General features: G+C 33.6%; 1 protein-coding gene and 1 long non-coding RNA gene across 2 annotated transcripts in view; both read left to right on the forward strand.

Moving 5' to 3' along the window:
* The window catches only part of LOC130541838 (disintegrin and metalloproteinase domain-containing protein 18-like), a 220,725-nt gene extending 205,255 nt beyond the window's left edge, over positions 1–15,470 (forward strand). Inside the window, exons 22-23 of the mRNA XM_057303392.1 lie at positions 957–1,116; positions 15,302–15,470. Coding sequence (XP_057159375.1) covers positions 957–1,116; positions 15,302–15,344 — 203 coding nt within the window. The 3' untranslated portion in view covers positions 15,345–15,470. The remainder of the gene's footprint in view (positions 1–956; positions 1,117–15,301) is intronic.
* Positions 15,471–15,636: 166 nt separating this feature from the next.
* LOC130541891 (uncharacterized) lies at positions 15,637–18,510 on the forward strand. Its single transcript, XR_008955973.1, has 2 exons — positions 15,637–15,779; positions 16,317–18,510. It is a non-coding gene; the product is annotated as an uncharacterized LOC130541891 (long non-coding RNA).
* The last annotated feature ends 607 nt before the right edge of the window (positions 18,511–19,117 follow it).

Genomic DNA, 19,117 nt, shown 5'->3' on the forward strand with positions numbered 1-19,117 from the left:
TTTGTCCATTCATCTACACTGTACATTAACTATACTGGAATTGAAATTAATTAAGTTAAATTAAAGTAAATAATTAAGTAAATTAGATTAAATTAAAAAATAAATTTAAAAAATGTATTCACATTATAAATCTAGGGAAAAAAGAAAACCTAGTACCCATAGAGGTGGGCAGAGGAACGAATTAAACAGGTAAAGGGAATTAAAAGTATACTTATCTTGATGAGCACTGAGTAACAAATGCAATTGTTGAATCACTCAATTGTAAACCTGAAAAGAATATACCACTGTATTCTAGCTATCCTAGAATTAAAATTTTAAAGAAACTTCAAAAAACCATTAAAAAAGAAAGAAAGCTGTAATATGTTTTACAATGTCAGTGAGATGGAAGAAAACCACACATACACACATTATATATAAGTAGATAGACATAGATACAAGAATAGGTGTAGATATGGATTTTATTTAGATGCATAAAACATGGGTCATTTAAAGATGATTTTCTTCAAGAAGAGAAACTGTGACTTGGCAAGGGTGGGGGAAGGGGGTTTTCACAGAATTTTCCTTTCTAAATTTTTAACTTAAATCCTATTAATGTGTTACTTTTTAAAAACATTGATGTCATAAATATGCTGAATATAGTAAGCAGTACTCAAAACATTTATACAGTTACCATAATAATGAAACAAATATGCATAAAGACAAATAAGAATTGTGACAAAAGTGCATACTTCCCCCTGTAAGAGTTGGCAATGTATTAAAATTTCAATTTATATAAATATTATATATATAAAAAGAATAAAGTGAAAGAAATATGTTTATAAATATGATATAAATATAAAATAATATATAATTATATATACTATATATTATAATTATTAAAATATATTATATATATAATATAAATATGTTATATTTAGTGAAGTAAATATCTACTGATTTCTATGTTTCATTTCTAGATGTAATTTTTATCAAAGAAGACTACAATGCACAGCAGAACAACTGGCTTATTCTGAGTTTCTACATTGTTCTGCCCTTTATCATAATATTTGCCATTATGATCATGAAACGAAATGAAATGAGAAAATCATGCAACAGAGAGAATGCAGAATATGAAGGGTAAATATTACTATGCAAATAATTTATGATCTTAGATTGTACTGCTCATTGACCAGTGAAATGAATTCATAGTTCTATAGCACTTAGTGATATTCATTCCTAAGTATGCACTATTTTTAATCTAGTGTAAATGACATTTTTATAATTTTGTTTTCCAATAGATTGTTGTTAGCATATTGCAACAAGTCAAAACTTTGGCTGTTCTGGAATTGTTTTCCTCATGAATATTTACAGTGTTTAGATGTTAAAACTTTCATTAATTCCTTGAACCTCAAAATGTTTCTCCTTAGTAGTTTCAAATACTGTGAAAAAAGTCTCCAGAATTATTTGAAATTAGATAGTTTCTTATAAATTTCTACACGCTGTTTTTTCAATTTTTATTTAAATTCAATTTAATTAACGTATAGTGTATTTTTAGTTTCAGAGGTAGAATTTAGTGATTCATCAGTTACATGTAACACCCAGGGTTCATTCCATCAAGTGCCCTCCTTAGTGCCCATCACCTAGTTACCCCATTCCCCCACCCTCCTCCCCTTCAGCACCCCTCAGTATGTTTCCTATAGTTCAGAGTCTCTTATGGTTTGTGTTCCTCTCTGTTTTTGTTGTATTTTATTTTTCCTTCCTTTCCCCATGTTCATCTGTTTTGTTTCTTAAATTCCACATATGATTGAAATCATATGGTATTTGTCTTTCTGTGACTGACTAATTTCTCTTAGCATAATACTCTCTAGTCCCGTCCATGTCATTACAAATAGCAAGATTTCATTTGAGATATATATATATTATAAGTTAATTATATTAATATTAATATTATATAATATATACATAATACATAATATTATTATATTGTATTAATATTAATATAATAGATAATATAGTAATATATTATATAATATATTAATATTAATAAAATATATTAATATATAATATAAATTATATAATATATATTATATATAATCACATCTTGCTCAACATCACTCAGCATCAGGGAAATACAAATAAAAACTACATGCTATTCTTACATTTGTTATTCTTCTACCAAACAGTTAACTCATTGAAAGCAAGAAACCCTCATGTAAGTCCTTAAATGTAACATCACAAATGATGATTTTAGCTTCAAAGTAATGTTTTCTTCGAAGGCTATATTACTGGTCTATTTTATGAAAAAATTTTTATTTGTACACACCTTACATGTATATTGTTTAGGGAAGTGATGGATCATACTCACTGAAAGAGAAAGTGACTTAATTGGCCTATCATGATTCTCTGCAGAGAAAAAGAGAATCCAAAGAAAGGCCTCACAGGTAATGATATTGAGGGGATCTGAGTAATGTGCATGCTCAATGCATCTCCACAATCCAAAAATTTCTAATGTCTCAGACTCAGTAAGTATCCCTTTATAAACAGTTTTAGCAGTCCTGGGATATATATCTTTAGGTCTTTTACCTTGTGTATTCTATAAATATACACTTGGAACCATTGAAAACAATATTTTAACCAGTTGGAAATGAAAATATTTCATCTTATAGATATATATTCATTTCTGTCATGTATTACCTTCTTAATTAATTTTATAAAGGACATTGAAGTTCAACTAACTTTGGAATATCTAGCATAGAACCATCTGTCCTGGAATCATCAGGTATTCCTTTAGGAAGGCAACCTAGGGTTAGTGCCTTAGAGAGTCCTATTTCCAGAATTTCTGTAATCAATTTCTTGATATCTTATACTACAGGTAGGAAAATCTTGACTCTGGAATACAGTCACATCAACCTTGAGTAAATAGTGAATGTAAGAGAGGAATTACCTGGTTTTCCTTTGTTGTTTACTTTCTTCATTAGTTTTCCAAAGTAACTTTTTATCCATCTTTTTGTTATGTTTTGGATGGCCTCTGCAAGAATGTCCTTTCAGTCCTTGCTTTCCATGACACACTCAGTCTTTGATTTGAGTGAACTTATGCAAAATTAATAGATAAAATATTGGATCTTCTTACAAAGTATGGTAATCTGGATCACTTGTCATTCTGTTCTTCATAAAAATAGTCATTGAAATGAATAAAAAATCATACTAAAAAAGTTATATTAAGTTAAACCCTGATAAAAACTAGAAGCCAGCATAGTGGTTATCAAAAAATGAGGAAAGATCCAGCAAGGCTGGCAAAGTTAAGGAAGAATAGTAGAAATAGCCTTAGTATTTCTGGGGACTTGAAACAACTGGGAATGAGGGATGACAGATAAACTGTGCTGGGAGGTCAATTCAAACCCAGATCTAAGACCAAGATTTCATAACAAGAAGAGGTTCAATTTTACTGTACGTCAGATAGGAAATGATAAATGTGTCTAACACTGTGTTTCTTATATATATATTTTAATTACTAGTGAGGCTGCAAATCTTTATTTTCTTCTGGGCCATACTGTTTTACTTTATACAGAAAATACTTTTCATATCATTTGAGCTCTTTCTCCCTGTTTGTTTATATTTTATCTTTTACAGAAGTTACATACACAAACATACATGTATAGTTTACTAATGCTTTTTTTTTAAGATTTGATTTATTTATTTATTTATTTATTTATTTATTTGAGAGAGAACAAGAGAGAGAGCATGAGGGGGGGTGAGGAGCCTGACGTAGGGCTCAATCCAGGGACTCTGGGATCATGACCTGAGCTGAAGGCAGATGCTTAACCAACTGAGCCACCCAGACACCCCTACTAATGTTTTTTTTTTTTAATACATGAATGTTATCTCTGGATTCATATTAAATTTATGAAGTAATTAAAGAATTGATAGCTTTAAGTATTATGTATGTTTATCTTGGAACGTGTAAAACAGGAATAAGTTCAAAAACTATTAAATGATTTTTCATCACGTAAAGGGATAACTGTTAACTTGCATTGATACATTGAATATGTGTGTGAACTATTAAAAACATACAAGGAGCCCACAACATAGTATGAGCAATTTTTAAAACATCAAAGTGAATGCTTGTATCTCCTCCAACAAATTAAGATGTACGATATCACCAGTAACAATATCCACTTCTGGGGTCTCTTTATAGGAAGAGTTTTAATTATTATTTTGACGTCTTTGTTGTAATCTATTCATATTTTATGTTCTTTCTTGAGTCAGCTTTGGAAATTTGTGTTCTTCTAGGAATATTATTTCATAAAAATATAATATTTTGTTACATAATGTTCATAGTATATTTTCTTGAAATTATTTTAATTTCTGTAGGATGGATAGCAAATTCTTGTATTTCATTTCTGATTTTGTTTGTATCTAATCTCTTTTTTTCTTCTTCTTAAATCCAGTTAAAGCTTTCTTAATCTTTATGCTCACCACTGTCTCTGTACTGTGCTTGGTGGAGCTAACAAAAATCTTAGTTGTCAAAATTGACCAGCGTTTTTTAACATTCTGCTTGTTTTGTCAGCAATATTTCACTGTGTTGGCCATTCTCTCCTTTCCTGAAATTCTTTGCTTCATTGCAAGGCAGGTCTATTAGCAACAGGTTTCCTCAGTTGTTAATTTTCAGTTTGTTCTGCTTTTTACTTGTAGTTAATTGGGGTGATTAAGTGACAGCTTCATGACATGCCAGACTAAAAACTGAAAGTTTGAATATACTGTTTTTTATAGTCACTTACAAAACTGTCTTTAACTCATGCTTTTTGCCTCTTTACATGGATTAGAATTATTACGTTGTGTAATTTGCTTCAGTCTGAAGAATTGCTTGGTTATTTCTTGTAAGGGATGTCTACTAGTAACACATTCTCCCGAGAAGAGAAAATCTCTCTCCTTAGATTTTTTTTTTTTTAATCTAGGAATATCTTTATTTGACTATCATCATGGAAACATAGTCTTGCTGGGTATAGGATTCTTAGCTGACAGATTTCTTTCTTTCAATATTTTCATATCCCATCAAATTATCTTCCTGTTTCCATTGTTTCTGATGAGAAGCTGCTAGTCCTAATGAAATTTATTTGTAGGTGATAAGTTGTTTATTCTTACTACTCTGAAGATTATTTTTATGTCCATGTCTTTCAAAATTTGACTATCATGTGTCAAGGTATGAATCTCCGTGTTTATCCTACTTGGAATTCATTGAACTTCTTTGATGTTGAATGTCTTTCATTATATTTGGGAAATTATCAGCCATTAATCCTCAAATATGTACTTTTTTCCTCCCATGTCTCTCTATTCTTTTTAGAATCCTTCAGTTATATGCCAGCACACTTCATGGTGTCTACATTTATGTGAAGCCCTTCTCATTTTTTAAAATTCTTCCTCTTTTTCTTCTAAATATTTATCAGTATGGATCTGTGTTCAAGTTAGCTAAATCATCTACGAACTCAAATCTGTTGGGTCTTTCTTTTGACTTTTTCGTTTTAGTTATTGTACTTTCAACTCCATGATTTCCATTTGTTTATTTTTTTATAATTTCAATATTTTTATCCTTTTAAAAATTGAGTTATGATTAATATACAGCATTATATTAGTTTTAGTTGTACAACATAATGATTTTCTATCTATATATTGCAAAATGGTCACCACAGTAAGTCTAGTTAGTATGCATCATTCAGACACAAAATTAATTTTTTTCTTGTGATGAGAACTTTTAAGATCTAGTTTCTCTGGAACTTTAAAATATGCCGTACGTACTATTAACTACAGTCACTATGTTGTACATTACAACCCCATGATGTATTTATTTATAACTGGAAGTTTGAACCTTTTGACCACCTTCTCCTATGTTGCCCAGTCCCCAACCTCAACCTCTGGCAATGGTAAAATTTTCTTTGTTTCTATGAGCTGGTTGCTTTTTGTTGTCATTTATTTTAATTAGATTCCACATATAAACAAGTGATAGCATACAGTATTTGTCTTTCTCTGCCTGATTTATTTCATTTACTATAGTGAATTCGATGTCCATATGTGTTTCATTCCTTTTTATGGCTGAATTGTGTGTGTGTGTGTGTGTGTGTGTGTATCATATTTTTTTATATATGCATCCATTAAGGAACACTTAGGTTTTTTCCATATATTGGCTATTATAAAAATGCTGCAATGAACATGGAGAGCATATATCCTTTGGAGTTAGTGTTTTTGTTTTCTTCAGATAAATACCCAGAAATGAGATTGTTGGATCATATGGTAGTTAAATTTTTATTTTTTTGAGAAATGGCTATACTGATTTCCATAAAGGCAGCACCAATTAACATTCCCACTAACAGTGTATAATGGTTCCGTTTTTCCACATCGTTGCCAACACTTGTTATTTGTTGTCCTTTTGATAATAACAATTCTAAAGTTTCATTGTAGTTTTGATTTACGTATCCCTTATGATTAATGATCTTGAACATGTTTTCATATATCTGTTGGCCATCTATATGTCTTATTTGGAAAAAAATTCTATTCAGATTTTCTGCACATTTTCAATTATATTGTTTCTTTTTTTTCACTCTTGAATCATATTAGTTCTTTTTATATTTGGAATATTAACCCCTTTTTAGATATATGAATTGAAAATATTTTATCTCATTAGGTAGGTTGCCTTTTCAAGTTGTTGATGGTTTTCTTAGCTGTTTAGAAGTTTTTTAGTTGGATATAATGCCAGTTGTTTATTTTTATTTTTATTGCCTTTACTTTTAGTGTCAGATTCAAAAAATCATCACCAAAATCAATGTCAAGAAAGTTAACTGCCTCAGTTTTCTTCTAGGAGTTGCACAGTTTCTAGCTTACATTAAAGTCTTTAATACATCTTGAGTTAATTTTAGTGTATTGTGTAAGATGGTGGTCCAATTTCATTCTTTTGCATGTGGCTCACCAATTTTCCCAGCATTTATGGAAGAGACTTTCTTTTCCTCATTGAATATTCCTTTGTCATAAATTAATTGACCACGTATGCATGGGCTTATTTGTGGGGCTTCTGTTCTTTTTCATGGATCAATGTGTTTGTTTTTATGCCAGTACTATAATGTTTTAATTACTACAGCTTTGTAATATATTTTGAAATCAGAGACCATAATGCTTTCAGTTTTCTTCTTCTTTCTCCTGGTCGTTTTGGCTATTTGGGGTCTTCTTTGTTCTATACATATTGTAGAATACTTTGATATATTTCTATGAAAAATGCCATTGGAATTTTGATAGGGATTACATTGAATCTGTGGATCATTTGGGGTTGTATAAAAATTTTAATAATATTAAATTTTCCAATCCATGATCATTGATTATCTTTCCATTTTTTTGTCTTCAATTTCTTTCATCAATGTTTTATAGTTTCCAGTGTACAAGCCTTTTACTTCCACAGCTGAATTTATTTTCTAGATATTTGATTATTTTTGATGTAATTTAAGTAGCATTGCTTTTCTTTCTGATAGGTCATTGTTATTAATGTAAAAAATGCAGAAAATTTTTGTACATTGATTTTTCATCCTGCAACTTACTTAATTAGTTCTAACAGCTTTTGGTGGAGTTGTTAGGGTTTACTATATATAATATGTCATCTGCAAATAGTAACAGCTTTACTTCATGCTTTCCAATTAGATACATTTTATATCTTTTTCTTGACTAATTGCTCTGACTAGGACTTTAATACAATGTTGAATAACAGTGATGAGAGTGGGAGTCCTTGTCTTGTTTCTGATCTTAGAGGGTAGCATTCAGCTTTTTCACTGTTCAGCATGGTGTTAGCTGTGGGCTTATCATATTTGGCCTTTATTGTGTGGAGGTATTTCCCCTCTATACCTGTTTCGTTGAGAGTTTTTGTCATAAATTGATGTTGACTTTTGTCATCTATTTCTGCATTGAGTAAAATGATGATATAATTTTTATTATTCATTTTGTTAATGGGATGTATCATATTGGCTGGTTTGCAATTGAACCATTTTTGCATCCCTGAAATAAATACCACTTGATCGTGGTATATGATCCTTTTAATGTATTGTTGAATTCAGTACGCTAATGTTTTGTTGAGAATTTTTTGCGTCTATGTTCATCAGGGATAGTGACCTATAATTTTCTTCTGTTGTGGCATCCTTATCTGGTTTGGGTATCAGGGAAATGCTGGCCTTATTAAATGAGTTTGGAAGTGTTTTATTTTTTGGATGAGTTTGTTAAGAATTTGTTTTAAATCATCACCAAAATCAATGTCAGGAAAGTTTACTGCCTCTTGTTTGCCTCTGCCCCACATTGGGCTCCCTGCTCCATGGGGAGTCTGCTTCTCCCTTTCTCTCTGCCCCTCCCCCTCTCATGCTCTCTCTCTCTCTCTCTCTCTCACACACTCATTCTATCTCTCTCAAATGAATAAATAAAATCTTAAAAAAACCAAACAACAAATCATGATCCATAAGGAAAATTTGTATGTGGTCAAAATTAAAGATATCTGATCTGAAAAATACCTTGTTAAGAAAGTAAAAAGACAAGTTTCAGTCTAGTAGAATGTATTTGCAAACCATATATCCAACAAAGATTTTCTATCTATAACATATTTTAAAAGTTCAAAATCAACAGTTAAAAAAATTTGGTTAACAAAGGGCAAAGACATGAACCAAGACTTGACTGAAGAGTATATACCGATGGCAAGCAAGCACATTGTTACATTTAATATAATTAGTCATTGGAGTAATAAAAATTAAAACCACAATGAGATATCACACTTTTCCCAACAGATTGACTAAGATAAAAAATAGTAATAATAGTAAGTACTGATGAAGATGCAGAATATTAGATCACTCATATATTGCTGTGGGACATACAAAACAGTATAGCTACTATGACATACAATTTGTCAGCCTTATTATACAGCCCAACAATTTCATTTTGGTTATTTATCCTAGAGACAACTTTTATATTTATGTAAAAAACTATATGAACATCCATAGCAATGTTATTTGTAATAGCTAAAAACTAAAAATTAGCCAAATAATCTTTTGATGGATGACTAATTAAACTATGGAACATTCATACCATGGGTACTACTGAGGAATAGCAAGAAATTATTAATATATGACACAATTTTGGTGGATCTCAAAGGAATTACATGAGAGAAAAAACAAAGCTCAAGAGCTACTATATGATGTCATTTATATAAAGTACTTGCATTACAATTATAGAAATAAAGACCAATTAGTAGTTTCCAAGGATTAGGAATTGGGAGTAAGGCAAATAGGTGTACTCTGTAGGGGTTGTATTTTTTTTTGTTTGTTTGTTTGTTTGTTTTTGTTTTTGTGGTTGTGGAACAATTCTGTATGTTGATTTTGGTGTTGGACACACTAATCTCTACATGTAGTAAGAGAATACATTTATACACATATAAACATAAGTCAGTGCATGTAAACAATGATGAAATCTAAATTAACTCTGTGGGTTATACAGTGTTGATTTCCTGGTTTTCACAATGTAATATAATCATGCAAGATTTTACCATGAGCAAAAACCAAGTGAAGGGTACGCACATGAAATCTCCCAGTAAAATTTTTTAAAAATTCCTATAGATTTATAATTATTTCAAAAAATTAAGTAAAATCAACGTTTGCCCCCCAAAAGCCCATTAAATGATTCCCAAGAATCTAGAAAAGAAGATAAAGAAAATGACAATAATAATATATAGCAAGGTGTTAAATTGAAACCCAACCATATTGAGTTAATAAATTTAAGTAGTCTAAATACTTCAATTAAAAAAAGCAGAAAATGTAAGATTGGATTAAAATCAAGAGAAATATGTGCTGTCAACAAGAAATGAGCTTTCAATCTAAAGAAACAAATGGGCTAAAAGTAAAAGATGTACCATGCTAACACCAACCCAAAGAAAGCTAAGTGACTATATTTCTATCAGCCGAAGAAGTCTGAAGAAGATATATAATTTTAAATGACAGCATAATTTGATCATTATAATCAAAATAAAAGGATCAAGTCTTTAAGAACACATATAATTCCTTCAGTTCTGAAAGCCTTTGCTCTCTGTATTTGAAGCTATGTTATTAACTGCCTAAGAGAAAAAGCCACAGATATTAGAAGTTTCAACATCTCTCTCTCAATATAAGTAGACTGAAAAACTGTAAGAATAAAAAAGAAATGAAAAACACTAATTAGCAGCATTATCTTTTAGAAGACCTCACTACAACAGCAGAATTTTTATTTGTTTCAAATGTGCCTGAAACATTTCACAAGTTAAACCAAATGTGTGCCATGAAAAAGTAACAATAAATTCAAACAGATTCAGATCATGCAAAATATGTACTGTGAACAAATAGAATTATACTTGTTGTCAATAACAGTAAAAAATCTTAAAATAAAAAGTTTGGAAAGCACACATATTTTTAAGTAATTCACTGATCAAAGAAAAAAAATCACCAGATAATTTCGAACATATTTAAACACAAAATGAAAATAAAAACATATTACAAAATTTGTCAGCTGTATATAAAGCAGTACTTTGGGGAAAAGTTATACTATTAATAACTTATATCAGCAATGTTAGAAAGTTTAAATCAATTACATAAGTTTCCACACAAAGAAAGTAGAAAAAGAAGAGCAAATTCAGTCCCATGTTAAAAGGAAATGAAATTATGAAGTTTAGAAAATAGCAAGAACACAATAGAAAGCAGGAACACAATCGATGAAACCAGTGAAACAAAAAAAAATGTTTTTTGGGAAACATCAAAAAAAGTACTAACTGTGTAGCCACATGGGTAAGAAAGAAAGAGAGTAGACAACAATTACAAATATCTAGAATGAGAGAAGATCCCTCATTACTAATCCTATAGAGAATGAAACAATACTGAGGAAATATAATAACAGTGTTAATACTAATAATCTGACAACCTAAGTGAAATGGGCAAATTCCTAAAAAACTAAAACTAGCAAAGCCTATTCAAAAAGAAAAGGGGAAGAGCTAAGATATTGGAGTACTAATAGGACCCTAGCTAGATACATATCAACTCATTCTGAATACCCACGAACTCTATCTGAGGATGGACAGAACAAACTACACAACTGGGAGAGAAGCCATAACATTGAAGGAAGGAGGTGCAGAGATGTGATTTGGGGGAGAAACAGATAGCAGATGCTGCCAAGGGGAGGGACCCCTGGTCATGAAAAGAGGCAACAGGGAGAGAGAGAAGCACACAGGGGCTCGCACCAGAAAAACACTTCCCCAAGCCACTGACTGGAAAGAAGGCGGCTGATATTCACGAGTTTTTTTTAAATCAGCAGGGCTCAAAGACTGGAGTTTCAGAGGTCCATGGTGAGGCTGATAGGGAGCCCTGAGGGTGTTGCAGTGCTCCTGTGGAGAAGGAGGGCAGGTAGCCAGAAACAAATGGTTAACATGTGAGAATTCCCTGGGACACACAGGGAGAGAGGGTTCCCCCTTGTTGGAGTGCATCTGGGAGAGGTGCATTTCCTCTCCGGGAGCAAAAGAGCCTGGTGGGAGCCATTACCCTCCCCTGCCCCTCAGCATAGGCGCAGAGACACCTGCCGAGGGTGGCTAACATGCACGCTGGCTCTTTGCAGCACTTTACTCCAAAGTCCACTCTGCTGGGGCAAACCTGCATCAGTCCCAAAGCAGTGAGACCTTCCCCCAGAAGACTAACATGGGCTTGTGCCATGCCAGGCCCCTAGAGTTGGGAGTTTTAAAACTCAGCCTGCATGCCTGGACTAGAGCACAGGTGCACTGCACTCCCGGGAGGGCAGATGGCCAGCACTCACACAGGGTGAAGGCAGGGCTCTGAGGGATGCCTGGGGCACATGAGGCGAGATTGTTCACTCTTTTGGAAAGGCTTCCCAGATAGCAGTGGGCACGAACTCCCCTCTCCAGGGATGAGGGAGTCAAATTAACAACGTAAGAAAGATGCTATCAATTTGCATCCCTTGTGAAAGTGGATGGAAATTTTAGCAAACTGAATCCAGTGTTATATAAAAAAGAGATAATATCATGATCAAATGTGATTTATCCAAGGAATACAAAGTTGGTTTACCTCAATATTCAACCAACAATTTTACCATATTAGACTGGATTCTTAAAAGGTCAACTCAACAAATGCAAGAAAAGCATTTGACAAAATCACAATATCCACGTTTTAATTCCTAATCTACCTTAATTTTTAATCTTTATCAGTTTCATTTTCTCTCTTGATTGCTGTTCCCTTAATCACTGAAATCATCTGTATGAATTTGTGATTCCTCTTGGACACCCACTTTTCTTTCTATATATTTTTCTTAAGTTGTCTAAATCACTCTCTTTCCTTCAAATTGCCTTTTTAAGTGTTTAATTCAAATCGTAAGGATTGAAATTTATCTCCAACAACCTATTGCTGGTCCACAAAGACCCTAAATTCAACAAGTCTTCAACCCAATTGATTATCTCCCAACTCCTGCACAAATTTGTCTCTCCTAAAATTGGTGTTACTATCATCTGAGTTGCTTAGTTGCCTTAACAATTCATCAAGCTTCATATCAAATCAGTCAACATACCTCTTTTGCTCCCTATATGTTGTAAGGGTAAATACAAATATATGAAATAAAACATTAATTTTCCCTGGCACCACACTTGAAAGAAACTAACACACACACTTCCTTTTCTTAGATTATTTCCTTTAGAAAACTGGAATCGTTAATCCATTCTCTTTAGGACGTATGTAGTTCTTTTTGAAGATTAAATAAAATTTGTCAAATTCACATTCCAGGAACATTTTCCTTAAGGACTTTAAGTAGGCAGGCATCTATTTCAAACATAAACATTAAGGAAGGTAGCTTCCTATCTCCCTGGCTCCTTGGGAGTTTAACCTTGGTGTCTGGTTCCAAGCTGTAACTTCTTGGTTATCCTAAAGAAATTGGAAGTTTTATTTGTACTTTGGATAAAGAAAGTTAACAGGTATGACATGGACTGTTTTCTGCCTGGTTATATAAAGGGTGAGATTTCTTTCTGTCTTTGCAATCTCCTTAGCACAACTCGGTTAGGTTTAGCACTTATTCAATAATAAAACTACTTCGTTCCTTTCTACATTTGTGAAGATTTTTGGTGGGTTGATAGAAATTCCATTTTTAATTACTTTTCCAAAATACCTCTCATATTTCTATTTTCCCCCCTTATTGTTTAGCTATGAGGAAGGGTATTGACATTTCTGGCCTAAACTATGCAAAATTCTTCTAATTGGATTTCCTGTTTCCAGTCCTCATTATTCTTAGTTCATCATCGCTAGGACTATGATAAGTTGCTTTTTTGAGACAAAATATCATTCATTCACACTTAAAGATTTTGGATGATTTAATATTACTCTTAGGAGAAAATTTACTGACTTTATACAAGTCATTTACTCATCCAATTATGGTTCAAATCTGAAATGTGACATCCTTTCTGTAGCTACATTTGATATATGTAGAGAAGACAAATTAGATATATTCCCAGAGAACTTCGTGTATCATGCTAACAATGAATTCATAATTGCAAGCTATGACATCTTTTATGCATATTGGCTTTCCTTCAGTCTCTTACCTGTTTGGATATATAGATTTTTTTTTTTTTTTTTTTTTTTTTTTTTAAAGAGAGAGAGAGAGAGCACTAGTGCCGGGGAGAGGCAGAGGAAGAGAGGAGAGAGAGAATCTTAAGCAGGCTCCAGGCTCAACATGGAGCCTGACAAGGAGCTCCATCTCATGACCCTGAGATCATGACCTGAGTCAGGTGCTTAACCAACTGAGCCACCCAGGCGACCCAAGAAGTAAATACTTGAGTAAAATAAACAGATGTGGATATTTTAGGATTAAATATTTTATTATTTGCTACTGAAATAAATATTTAGAAAGAAGTATGAGAATTAGCTTTCTAAAAAGACCTATTTTTGTGTTTCTTTTTACAAAGAGGAAGAGCAATCAATATTTGAATTTGTCTATAGGTATTTATTTTAAGATATATAAGCACAAGTTTCATGGAAAGAAAATTTAAGAGTATCTTGTAAAAAATAGCCTTAGAATTTGAAATTAGGTAATTCTGTTTTAAATAAATGAAAAAAAATTTCCTGATTAATATGGAGTTCACACATTGAAAAGCAATAGAATTAAATTGGAAAGAACTATCATTTCATGGTTTATTATACAGGTTGATTACTTGCCTAATTTCAGGGTCTTTTTCAAAATTTAGTTTTTATTGTAGTCAAATACACCTAACATAAAAATTTATCATCTTAACCATGTTTATGTGTATAGTTCATTGCTCTAGAGTATATTCACATTGTTGTGCAAACATCACCACCAAGCATCACCGGACCTCTACCTTTTGCAAAACTGGAACTCGATATCCATTAAATAATTCCCCATTCCTCCCTCTCCCAAACCCTGCAACTACAATTCTGCTTTCTGTCTCTAGGAATTTGACTACTCCAGGTACTTCACTTAAGTGGATTCATACAGTTTTTGTCTTTTGTCACTGGCTTATTTTACTTAGCACAATGTCTTCAAGGTTCATCCATGGTATAGCATATTGCAGAATTTCCTTCCTTTTTAAAACGGAAATTTTCCAGTGTATGTACATAGCACATTTTGCTTATCTGTTCATCTGTCATGGACACCTGGGTTGCTTCCCACCTTTAGGTCCTATGAATAATGCTGCAATGAATATTAGCATACAAATCTCTCTTCTGGACCCTGCTTTCAGTTATTTTGGATATATACCCAGAATAACAGTAAAAGGCAACCCCCCAAAATGGAAGAAAATATTTGGGAAGCATATATCTGATAAGGGATTAATCTCTAGACTATATACAGAACTCCTGAAAACAACAAAAACAACAAAAACAAACATCTGATTAAAAAATGGCTGAAGGACCACTTGGTCTCCTAAACGTAGATTTTTTTTCTAAGAAACAAAAATGTACAAAACTGAATAAACATATTTTGATTAATTTTCAGTCATTCCATAGCCGTAATTATTTTGCCTCATACTTAAATTATAAATCAATACTAGACTAATAAACACACATTTATATTTGTTTAGTGTTTTATTTGTACTCCTTAGTTTTGTAAAAAACAAACTTATCTATAATAGATTTTTTTTTAATTTTAGTGTTGTTTCTTATCATGTGTGTGTTTTGAACTGAGACTTAAAATTAGAAATCCAGCAGTAGATATGGTTAAAACAGGCATCTGTCTGCTACTAAACACATGCCGAATTTCCATTTTCTGTTTTCCTTCACTACAGTAATTCAGCCATTGTGCCAGAAAACTACGACGTGGACTATTAACATTGCCAAGCACTTCACCAGAAAATGGCCTAATTCCACAGGAGAAAATGCACTTTATGACCCTTACGTCATCCCTGAATGCGTTTCCAATGTCCACTTTTTGGAAATAAAGCCCAAGCCCACGAGGGCACCAGGACAGGCTGGCGTGTGCCTCCCGCCCGCAGTGGGCGGTGGGTGGGTGCCGGGGACTGCGACTGCGGCTGCGCGCGTGGGACGGCACCAGGGGCGGGGTGGGCGGAGCAGCCACGCCCCCCTCCCCCGCTTCCTGGCCGCCCGCTCAGAGCCCCGCCCCACTGGCCGGGATAGCAGGTCCCGCGTGAGCCGCCGCGGTTGGGCAGTCAACAGCCATCACCGTGGCAAGGCCGGCAGGCCCCGCAATGCTGTCTCTCCTGCTGATCCTCTCAGGCCTGGGCCGGCTGACCTCCGCGGGCCCTCGTGAGTGAAGGACCCTGCTCCATAGAGGGCCATTTGTTGCGGAGCCTCTGGGCGTGGCGGGCCCCAGAACCTCGCTCCAGAACCCCGGGTCTGGCTGGGGAGAGCCCAGCGTCTTGTCAGAGCCCGCCTAGAGTCAGATCCTCCTGGGCCTGCTGCTTGGAGGGCTCAGAGCGGGACTGGGACAGTTGCCCCTCACTTGCCTGACCCTGCACTTGGAGGAGAGGGCGCACATCTTCTGGGAGGTGGGGCCTCCAGAGCAGCACTTCTTCGCCTGCTGGGGCTGAGGTCAACATGTCCCAAAAGGCTCTGGATGGTGGAGGGTCACGCTCCGAAGTGTATGGTTGGTGGAGGGAGCCTCTTCCTGGAATGTACAAAGTCTGATTTCGTGGCAGGTGTGTGTGTGTGTGTGTGTGTGTGTGTGTGTGTGTGTGTGTTGGGGCTTGGAACTGGACGAGTGATGTGATGTGAGAGGACAGGTGAAGAATAAGGATGCTGCCAGGCACTGGGGAATGCTCACACATGTTTTCCTTGCTGTAGGTTCTGAAACATCACTTCTACAAATTACAGTGCCGCGGAAGATTGGGCAATGATGGCAAAGTTTCTTAAACGCATGCAATAAGAAATCATTTTTTGTATTTTCTGTGTATTTTATTCTTTGGACTATATGGGCCAAATCAATTCATACATAATGATTTGTAAAATTGTTTGTGTTCATATTTACTTTGTTAAAGAGCTCTGATATTTGAAGGATAGCAAGTGTTTTGATATTTAATTTTCAAAAAGTATTCCCCAAGTAATATATAAGCATAATTCTATCTCACAAAAGGGCTGTACAGCCTATTGGACCTTTTAGCTATTAAAAATATGTAATTTAAATATTCTTATATAGGTGGGATCATACTAATACATTTGATTATTGTGGTAGCTATGTTTCATAAAGTCCCACCACACTGAATTAACTACTACTGAATCATTGCTTCTAGGGGAAATATGTATATATCTCATATATATAATCTGAAATTCTAAAAGCAATCCATCCTTTAGAGATTATATTTTCTCTTGTTTACAAAGAAGCAAAGGAGGTTCAGAAGTGAGAAATGACTTGCATGGGGCCACACCACCAATAGATGCCAGAGTTGAGATTCAAACGCTCTCCAAAGGCCCCACAATGTGAGCTTCTTGCAATACAGTGCACTGCTCCCCACCTTTTTAATCCTCTGGTCCTCTCTGTATGAAAGCTGAAAAAAGAAGGCAGAATATCATTTGTTCAACCTCAGCTGAGAATGTGAACCTTAGTGTGACTGAATTTTTGTCACCTTGGGCATTAATTCAAATGATCAAGTGAGATCTATGAATATTGATTTGGGGGTTATAAATCCGAGCAAGTAAGTGAATTTGCAAATACAGAATACTTGAGTAATGATTGACTATTATGTAACATGATTTTAAAATAAATATGAAATGGATAATGTTTAAAAGGTAAAATATAAGGGTGCCTGGCTGGTTCAGTCAGAAGAGCATACAACTCTTGATCTTGGGTTTGTGAGTTTGAGCCCCACCTTGGGTGTAGAGATCACTTAAAAATAAAATCTTTAAAAACAATAAAAAATCAATCAATCAAAGGTAAAATATAAACCAGGTATTTTTTGCAGGTTATATGTTTAGGTTGAAAGCCTGAGAGATTTTACATACAAGTTTTTAGTATTAATTAGAAAGGTTAGCAAAAGATATCTGGGCACTGAAATGGATAAATATGTATAATACTGGTGAAAAAGCTGAAATGTGTTAAAGGAACTGATGCTTCCAAATCTCCATCACTTACTAGCTATGTGTCAAAATAAACCTAACATCTATCTTTAGTTCCCTTAATTATAACATGGGTACAATAGAACCTAGCCTATAAGTATTGTGAGACTCTAAAAAGTATTTTATAGAATACTTAGCTATAATCCAAAGAACTTATTTTTTTATATTTCTGTCATAACCAGTAAGGTACAGGTATATTATGTTGTTGAAGCAGATTTTGGCTTTGAGTAATTGTACATGGTGAAGCCATTACATGATATCAGAATGTGGAAGGCAAATTACACATTTTTATTCTCAAACAATAAGATAAAGAAGAATACTGAAAACATTTCATTGGTTTGTTTCCTATACAGTTTGTCGCATATGCAGTTATAAAATTCACCAATATAAAATATTTTGTGTATTTTATTCAATATACAAAAATAATCAATGCAGCACACCACACTAATATAATAAAGGAAAAGAACCACATATTCACATCAATGATGTGAAAAAAGCATTTGACAAAATGCACACCTGTTCGTGACAAAAACAACAAGGTAAGAACAGAAGGAAACTACCTCAAAATAATAAAAGACACATATGAAACCTGTAGCTAACATTATGCTCAATGGTAAGAGATTGAAAATGTTTCCTCTAAAATCAGGAAGAAGGCAAGGATGCCCATTTTGCCACTTTTTTTCAACAAAGTCCTGGAAGTTCTAGCCAGAGCAATTAGGCAAGAAAAATAAATTAAGCATCCAAATTGCAAAGAAAAATTATCTCTATTCACAGATGATATCATCTTATACATACAAAATCCTAAAGATGCCCCCCAAAATTGTTAGATCTAATAAATTCAGCAAAACAGCAGGATACAAAATCAATACCCAAAATATCAGTTACATTTCTATACACTTAACAATGAAAAATCCAAAAAAGAAAACAGTTCCATTTACAATAGTATCAAAAAGAATGAAATACTCATGAATAAACAACCAAGAAGGTGTAAGAAGTATAATTAAAACTACAAAACATTGCTTAAAGAAGTTTAAAGAAGATATAAGTAGACATCCATGCTCATGGGTTGGTTGACTTAATATTAAGGTGCAGATACTACCCACAGAAGTCTACAGAGTCAATACAATTCCCATCAAAATCAAAATGACATTTTTGAAGAAATGGGAAAATATATCCTAAAATTCAAATAGCCAAAATAATTTTTAAAAAGATGAGCAAAATTGGAGGACTTGCGCTTCTTGATTTCAAAACTAACTACAAATCTACAGAAATAAAAAAGAATGGTATTGATAGACATGTAGACCAATGGATTAATATAGAGTCCAGATATAAACCCTCACCTATAAACCCTCACATATATGGTTGAATTATTGAGAAAAGTGACAAGACTATTCAATGGGGAAATGACAATCTTAACAACAAATGGTGCTGGAAAAACAATATCCATAAGCAAATGAATGGAATTAGACCCTTGCCCAACACCATGAACAAAAATTAACTCAAAACGATCAAAGATTTAAACATAAGAAATA

The sequence above is a fragment of the Ursus arctos genome, unplaced genomic scaffold, assembly GCF_023065955.2.
Source record: "Ursus arctos isolate Adak ecotype North America unplaced genomic scaffold, UrsArc2.0 scaffold_27, whole genome shotgun sequence".
NCBI classification, from domain to species: Eukaryota; Metazoa; Chordata; class Mammalia; order Carnivora; family Ursidae; genus Ursus; species Ursus arctos.